This window comes from Coniophora puteana, assembly GCF_000271625.1.
Source record: "Coniophora puteana RWD-64-598 SS2 unplaced genomic scaffold CONPUscaffold_41, whole genome shotgun sequence".
In the NCBI taxonomy this organism is placed as follows: Eukaryota; Fungi; Basidiomycota; class Agaricomycetes; order Boletales; family Coniophoraceae; genus Coniophora; species Coniophora puteana.
In genome coordinates, this window is record NW_006913093.1 from 1 (window position 1) to 8,333 (window position 8,333).

Here is an 8,333-nt window from a genome sequence, read left to right on the forward strand (position 1 = left end):
CTTCCGGCAGCGGGCGCCAGTGTCCCAGTCCGCATTAACCTGAGTGGGTCCCTCGGTGGCCTCGTTGCTGTGGCTCGGAGAGACACGAACGGGCGAGGGCTGGTCGGCCATCTGCTCTGTGCAAGGCAGACTATCCGTCAGCCCTCGCCATATTTTCTCTCCAGCCTGTGCACAGGTCAGCCAGCGGCGTAGCCCACGCCTAAAACATACGACTGCATAATGCGTGCAAAGCACACAGCATACGTAGCCGCACCACGAGCCAGCACAGCCAGATGCCGCCATGCACGACAAAAACATCTGCGTGTGCTCTGGAGTGCACGGCTGATGCTAACCAGCATGCATGCTGTGACATGCACTCGATGTGTGCATGCATCGGCGTGCATGCATCGGCGTGCACGCATTCCGCTCTTAGCTATAGCTAGTAGTCAGTAATGTAGCTAATATATTTGTTTATAACATGCATGTGTGAATAACAAAAGCTATATATCTCATAGAGGGTCAAAACCGGCATTCTGTATAAGTTCCTCGTCCTCGCCAGGCGCCTCGCCATCTCCAAAAGTGTCATGGTCCTGTTCGGGTGCATCTTCAGACTCTAATTCTTCATCTTCATCATACCACTCGTCTTCTTCATTGTCTCTTTCGCTCCCCCCATCATTCGAAGTGTCCGAGTGTGGTTGCTCATCCTCGGAGTCATCCGATTCCATCTCAACATCAGCCACATCAGCTTGAAGACAGCGGTTCCAATCGGGCGGCAGCATATGTCCAACAGCACCGCCTCGGAATCGCATGAACATGTCGCGATCCACAAACCTATAGCAGTGTCAAGAACCAGACGCACTAAATAGTAGTCCACTCACATGTTAACATAGTAAAACTTCCACTCGCTTGCATCTTCCACACGTGCTGATCCAAAGTGTAGTTGGCCAATAGCTGAAGGTATTGTAGGGCCGGGTGTTTGACCACGCTTGAATACCGGTATTATGTGAGCACTCCGGATCACAGTGCTAGGATCAATGAAATCCCAGCATTGCGAAGATCCGAGGGGATAGAAAGCCACACGAGGAAGTCGTCGAGCTTTAAATCCACATCGCTGGCTAGTATCCCGCTGGAGCCATCGTACAAGCAGGATATCAATTTGTCGAAGGGCAGAGGGATCCTCATTCCGAAAACGAACATTGAGATGGAATATGTAGACAACTCGAGCATACCAGTATGGATGCGAGTTGTTGTCGGCTGGCGATTCCTGAGAGAGTGTCATAATATCTGCTCTTGATCGTGGGTTCACCACATCTTGCTCGCGTCGAAGGTCATAAGTTGTGTAGTTTACACGAACAGTCTTGTGTTCGTGGACGATATCCTTGTCAATAACAAATGAGTCAAGTTGCAAGGAGTTATAGTCGACGTCGGCAAGATCATGATAGGGAGGGAGACCAAGATTGTCGGGGATATCATTCTGCTCTCGAAGCCGGTCAAGAACATGAGTCTTAAGGCATGACATGAACTCCTGGTAACAATATCAGAGTGTCAATATCATAGAAACAAAAATGGGATAAAACACGAGAGACTTGCCGATCTTTCTGCACCAAGGGACTCGTGCACAGTGTTCATGAGGTCACGGACAGATATCTGTGTACTCCGTGATTCCTTGGAGATCCAGTAATGTTTTGAAGGGTCACTCCTGGAAGGTTCGCTCCTTGAAGAGGTTTCTTTGGTCTGGGATGCCGCAGCAGAAGTACTCGAGGCTGTTTTCTCGAGGTAATTGCGTAACTTGTTGAGAAATCGAGCCCGAGCTTCAATGCGAGTTAGTGATTTGATCATGGCACCGTGCTTCTTCGGTGTGTGAGGATAGCGTCTTTTTGGCCTGCGGTGCTCCTGCTCGCCCTATGAATAATGGGAGTCAATTAATTCATGCATGAGTAGTAACAGAAAGAATAGCTTACCAACTGCGAAGTATAGTTATCTGTTGTCCCAACTTGACGGATTGTGTTCGGGTGATCTCCGAGAGCGTGATACTTGTAAGTCTCCAAGTTCAAGCGCTTTGGCTTGACACCCCGTGAGGCGTCCACTGCATGGGCTCTCCCTGGTAATTGAGGATTTTTACCATTTTTGATGTGCAGCTTTGCAGCTCTACGGTGTCGTGCACCTGTTTCTGAAGGGAGCTCGCGTGTGTCGTAAGCAGGACAAACCAGCTTTTGCAGTTTGCGCGTAGTCTGACCCAGTGTGACGGTTGCTTGGTCAAAGAGCTCGAGTGTATCATCGGTGTGAAGGCGTAGTTTTGCGTGAGCATGCCAGTTAGCATACTCAAATAATAAGTCGAGAATGATTTTCCCGTGGTCTCTATCTGGGAAGACTGAGTCAAATACAGGCATAGCGCACTGCAAGGATGGTGAGAGCGACTCGGCGAGTGATTTCAAAGTATGTATGTACCTGTAGTAGATCCTCAAAGTCACGCGCTGCTAGTCGTTTCATGTCGCATGCACTTCTATGGAACCTCCGGATTGTTCCTCGGCCAAACGTTGGGACATTGCGATACCTGTATAAAGTTAGATTAAGATGATAACCATATAGTTCACCAAATAGCATACCTGTCATTCACAACTTGGATTGCAGATCCACCAAGCGAGTAAACCATTCGTACCAAGTGTATAAGTACTGCTTTCCAAACCCCCAGTTCGAACTCGTGGAGGAGGTCAACTGGGAAGAGGGAAAAATAGTTGACATTCTCTTCGAACAGAAACTCAGAGAACGCGTTCTGAAGCACATGTGAATTAGTATCATACCCTACAACTACTGCAAGAGTGAGAAAGCGAGAACATACTGTAGTAGGGACATAAGAATATTTGCCTAAAAGCGATGTGATCTTCTTCGAGTTAACTGGACAACCTTTCTTGAATATCTTGTTACGAGCCTTCTGCACAAGCTCCTGCCTCTGCATGGTGTCGGTTCGTATATTCTGGCGACACTCCATGTCTTTTCTTGTGCCCATATCCGGAATATTAACCTTTAATACAAAGCAGCGCGGACAGGGCATTTGTCCGAGAAACTTGATGGTACATAGAATAATCCTGATGAGTACTAGTCAGTAGGCGAACACACAAGTTCATAAGTACTCACTTTTCCGGATAGTCACCAGAATATGTAGCAAACCGTATCAAACCCCGGCGTGTTATACCATCTCCACACTTTGTGACGATGCCCTCTCTGTATGCACGTCTGAAACCTTTGTCACGAAGCAACAGCGCCCATATAGCCTGTATAAGCTCTCGTTTGAGGTGGGTGTGGACATCTCTAGTGGGTGGTTTGCCAAAGATACCAGCATACGTGTTTTGCCAGTCGTCTGGGAGCTAATACAGTCGCTTAATCAACGCGTGAAAATGCTGTGGCAAAACTACTCACCTTTGGAATGTACGCAAGATGATGACAGGATTGAGATGTTGGTTTACCGCGAACATATTTAGACTGGTTGCCTAGGAAAAGGTAGATTGGCCACAGCGATGCCTCACCAAAGTTCGCGAGGAGAGTTGCATCGGACCAGAGCATAAGTGGCACTACAATGCGCTCGAGATTATCTCCAGGAGCTCTTGGAGCCGAGTTGATCTCTTCATACGCATCAAGAACTGCCTGAGAGCTATAAAGCTCTGAGAAAACTCGGATATCACGATTGTCAGATGTCTTCCATCGCTGTTCGAATGGTGTAGTGTTGTATGTTGTGAAGATAGGATCCTCTAGTGCAGACTGAACGATGTTAGCGATGTTTCGATGCCATACTCCATTGACAGTGAGTTTTGGTGCCTCGTTCTCGCCTCTACGGGTCTTTCGACCCTCGAAAGGTAGTGGGATCTCCACAGATGATTCTTTCCACCCATAATCTGTCCCAAAAGCGTTGTCCCCAGTGTCTAGAAACCGATTAAGCCGTTGCTTTTCAGTGTCAGGGTCATACGCATCTAGCTCGTGATCACTGTACAAGGGATGTTGAAGCAGAGACTTTAACCATCTCGCATCCTTCACCGACTTGGTCTTTTCGCCACCCTCAAAGTAGGTGAACAGGATACCACACGTAGGATTTGTGAACGGTGCCATGACTTCTTCCGTGTCTAAATCTGCGGGTATGGGTGCTCCAGACGTGTTGAGACTGGTGGATCGTGTGGGAGATGGATCAGATTCGAGCAAAGGTGCATCCGAGACATTTTGGAGTGTATCGGGAGGGGATTGAGTCGGTGAAGCTGAGTATATTCGATATAGACCAAACTCGTTAGAGCTGGTGACAAAAGGTATCAAGGGATTATGGGTAGGCTGCCTGTGAGATGGCACGGAAAGCGGTGTTGCTCTTGAAGGACTTGTCTGACTGTGCATTTCCGGAGTCGACGAAGGTGCCTGCTCTAAATTTGTCGAACTGCTTGGGCACCGATCTTCAAATCGCTTTGGTATACGTACAGGGCGCCCAGAGCGTTTAGATATATATATCTGGTGGAAGGAAACCCGTCTACAGTGAGGTAGACTCGGTTTGAAGCATGCATAAACACGTACCTGTTGAATGGGTTGCTCCTCTATGTCCCGAATACTTTCTACTTCGGCATCCTCTACAAACACACTGTACGTCTCCTCTGGTATTGAGGGCTCTATTCTTCGTCTCTTTTGCAGGATGACAGGCTCGTCCTGCAGTCGTTTCTGCGAGCCATTGTTTTCTGCACTGGCAGCGGCTCTGTAAAGAGCCTCTCGTGCTGTACGGACTTTTTCGCATGTAGATTCATGGACATGAAGCCCTCGCTTCTTGGGGAACGTTCTGTCGCATCCAGTACCCTTGCATTTGAATGCTTTTGTCATTATAGCAAGCAGATGGCGGGGTGCATTAGGTAAAATGTGGGGAGTTAAGCGTAGACAGCCAAAATGCTCGACACAAGCGCTGTGCATATTCAGCCTCGGGTACCTCGGGTATACTCAGTGTGCCACAATCGAAGTCTCACTGCGGATGCAAATTTAATTAAGCCTATGAACACCTTATTCGGCTGTATTTTTAGAAATCGAAGCACCGTAGGTGCACTATTCCAAAGCTCGGCTTCGATTGTTATCTTGTCACAGCAAGAGCGAACGTGGCCTTCTCTTTCACTGTCACGCAGCCGTCGTTCTTGCTTCCCTTCCCTCCCACCTTTCCCTCCCACCACGACATCACCTCCCATGGCTCGGAAATCATCTTCTTCCACCCCCACCACTCGTTCTCATTCCCCCTGTGAACGCCCACGTAAAAAACGGCGAACCAGCAAAAGCCAACCATCTTTGTCGCCACCTCCCTCGCCACCTCCATCAAAATCGCCTCAAAAGGCTGGCAAGAGCAAGTCTGCACCTCGCAAGACAAAGAAAAAACGCGCCAAAGTTGGCCATATCAAGTCTTTGTCGTAAGTATTCTCACCATCTCCTCCTCAACCGTTGGCTTATATATTTGTTCATAGTATTGACGACCAGTGCCTTCGCCTCTCTCGGGTCTTTGCCCGCACTGGTGGCCTCATGCTCGAAATCGAGTCAGCTCTTCAACTTGGGGTCTGGAAATCTCTCGAGGGCACACATGCTTTTGGTGAGATCTCTCCCGAACTACAGGAGCAATGGGAGAAAATGTAAGGTCTATTTGGCTTGTTCTCCTCTCGTCGTACACGATTACTGACTATATGCACATTTATAGGAGCAAGGGGTGGCAAGACTGGCACCTGTGGATTTTCGAGTTCGTCAAAGAGCACTGCACCCATATCTACCGCCTCATCGAGCAACCGGACAAGCTTGACGAGCTCACAGAACGTATACGAAAGGTATGTTAGCTTCATAACATGTGTGTATAAGTACTAATACTCCTCCATCAGATGCAAGTAACTGCCGGTCAAACACGGAATGATGACTTCGGGCATTTCAGGGAGTGCATCTGCCTGTATGCTGCTGACAACGTGGAGGTTCCCATTCTCCCGTTTGTCGGGAAAGGCTCACCTCGCGAGAAAATGGGTTTTAACCACCCTGTTTTTGCACGTTTACTCTGCCCGGCAATTTACCTGGAAGAGTTCGACACCAACCCCACAGAGTACGTTTTGCTCCTGTCCTCGTGTCGGTATTCTACTGATGCATAATTTTATTTATCATAGTTTTTCCCGTCAGTTTCGGGAGAGTACCACCGACTTCAAGGCCACAGCTACTTGGTTGCCAACGCTCGTCTGGGAACCGGGTACATATAACAAGGAGAAGGTTTCAGAAGGAATGTTCTTACACCCGGTGATAATACGGGTAAGTTGACTCGGCAGACTCAGATTGATCCGAGAATGACTTATTCTTTGCAGTGCTTGAAGCGAATGCTTCTTGGGCCCGAAGCTGCAAAACTATCAACTCCCTACCAAGCCAAAAACGGTTCAAACTGCTCATTGATGGAGGTGTACGAGGTGCGACGCGAGCACATCGCGTATGCCACAATGGGGGTGAGTATATGCTATCATACCTTCGTCTCATCTCATATTGATTTTCAGGCTCGGTGTGCGATGAGTGGTCAGCCTCAATGGGGTGGACCAGATATCGACTATGACTGGGAGGATGCCCATAATAATATCCTCGAGTTCCTTTGGCGGTTTCGTAACAAGGACTTTGTTAATGGCCTCTTGCGAACACTCAACACGTATGTAAAGATCCATTATCTTTTGAGCATGCCTACTAATACTGTCTATGACTATAGCAGTGTCTTTGGTCACCCGAAAGGTCGGAAGCGCATCCGTGCAACGACTACTGACGAGGTGGAAGCGTATCATGGCGGCGATTTCGAGATGTTCGAAGATCAGGAAGATGCAAGTACCGACTGTTCCGAGGACGATCCCACCACCGACAACAACTCCCCACACGATGCTGCTGATCCAAACTCGGCCCCCAACATCAACCAAGACGAAGCACCTGACAAAAACTCGCTTGCCCCTTCCGGCCCGCTTCGTACCAAGGACTCTCTAAATGAAGAGTCCGTCTCTGCTGTGAGTTGCCCGATGTTTTATTGAATTATTACTAAATTTATTTTCGTAATTACTCCAGAATCCGGCAGCACCCAAACGACCGACACGCACACTCAGACCATCAAACCCTACCAAGGACGCATGCGCCCCGAGTCCCCATCATCCATCTCCATCCCAGGAGAATACGGGCAACAGCAAACACCATAGTGACGAGAATGAAGAGGGTAGTGAGGGCAGTCGTGACAGCGACGAGCACGAGAGCGAGGAGGGCGAGGACGAGGTTCCAGACGAAGAAGATGAGTCTGACAAGTCCGACGACTCGGAGTCTGATGAGGCTGATGAATCCTCCGAGTCGGACGATGAGCTCGAGCGCCCACCGAAGACAGCAATTAGTGTACCGGCGCGTTTCCGCAAAGCGTCTAGCACAGGTCGTACGTCTTCCCCATTTTCTTACTTTCTTGGTGCTGAATCTCTCGCCCCATGCGCGGGCATTTCCTATATCAGCGCCTCAGTCACCAGCGTCGCGCTCGCCTGCCCGTTCATACAAGCCCTCGTCTTCCTCGACAAAAACGGCTGTCAGTTCAGCGACCCGTCCACCTGGCCATCCATCATCTTCTCGCACAACATCCTCTGTCACATCCCACTCGCCGCAGCTCAACTTCAAGTCCCAAATGGTGCATAGTCCCACTCGCCCCTCTCACAATGGCTCGAAGACTCGGAGCTCCGCTGTGAAGCACGCGCCAACAAAGGAGAAATTGTCATTGAAGATCCCTGCAAAAACGCCCGCAGCTACTACAACACCACCGACGGAGTCTAGGGCTAGAAGCAAGCGTTGAATTGATAGGTGCGTAGCCACGGCCCTCATTTATGACTTTATTAATTGTAATCTCTCCGTGCGTATCTTGGGTATGTACCGCTCCAGTCTCGCCTTCGCAATTCCATTTCTTGTACGTTGACGCGTGTGCTCGACCATGTCTAGTAGCTCGTACTGTATTCGCTTTGGCCTGTACTATTAGTAGTACCATCAATTCTAATACTATCTTGTTGTCTTGATCATCCATTGTATGACTTAAGTATTATTATAGACTTGAACTCTGCGTGTAATGCCGTGTCATTTTGCGACCCTTCTATCATGCCCAATCGTATCAGCCTTACTCTATCATGCCCGATCGTATCAGCCTTACTCTACCGTGCACGATCATATCAGCCTGCTCTATAATGCTGTATCATAACTGGGCTCAAAATATGAAACTTCGAGGTCTTCCGTAATGAAAGTTGGACCTGTGATTCGGTGATATGCATTATGGTCATTGTACTGTAAGTTAATACATGTTTGCCGTGTACAATATCTCCCTAGTTTTTGTGATG

General features: G+C 48.7%; 4 protein-coding genes across 4 annotated transcripts; 1 reads left to right on the top strand and 3 right to left on the bottom strand.

The window, feature by feature from the left end:
- Window positions 1-958: 958 nt before the first annotated feature.
- On the bottom strand, window positions 959-1,405 carry CONPUDRAFT_16898 (uncharacterized protein; the record flags this gene model as incomplete). Its single annotated transcript, XM_007777758.1, has 1 exon — window positions 959-1,405. A coding segment is annotated over one exon (447 nt), but the record flags the coding sequence as incomplete, so codon positions are not given.
- A 532-nt stretch (window positions 1,406-1,937) lies between these two features.
- CONPUDRAFT_26644 (uncharacterized protein) lies at window positions 1,938-2,535 on the bottom strand (the record flags this gene model as incomplete). The annotated part of the gene is made up of 2 exons (XM_007777761.1): window positions 1,938-2,375; window positions 2,428-2,535. Coding segments are annotated over 2 exons (546 nt in total), but the record flags the coding sequence as incomplete, so codon positions are not given.
- Window positions 2,536-2,569: 34 nt separating this feature from the next.
- CONPUDRAFT_68217 (uncharacterized protein) lies at window positions 2,570-4,080 on the bottom strand (the record flags this gene model as incomplete). The annotated part of the gene is made up of 4 exons (XM_007777759.1): window positions 2,570-2,752; window positions 2,819-3,065; window positions 3,115-3,344; window positions 3,397-4,080. The coding sequence occupies 4 exons, from the start codon at window positions 4,078-4,080 to the stop codon at window positions 2,570-2,572; spliced, it is 1,344 nt and encodes a 447-aa protein (XP_007775949.1).
- Window positions 4,081-5,175: 1,095 nt separating this feature from the next.
- Window positions 5,176-7,647, top strand: CONPUDRAFT_160612 (uncharacterized protein; the record flags this gene model as incomplete). Its single annotated transcript, XM_007777760.1, has 9 exons — window positions 5,176-5,393; window positions 5,448-5,609; window positions 5,675-5,798; window positions 5,850-6,061; window positions 6,123-6,261; window positions 6,315-6,449; window positions 6,498-6,643; window positions 6,701-6,986; window positions 7,045-7,647. 9 exons carry the CDS (start codon window positions 5,176-5,178, stop codon window positions 7,645-7,647), a joined length of 2,025 nt encoding a protein of 674 aa, XP_007775950.1.
- Between the last annotated feature and the right edge of the window lie 686 nt (window positions 7,648-8,333).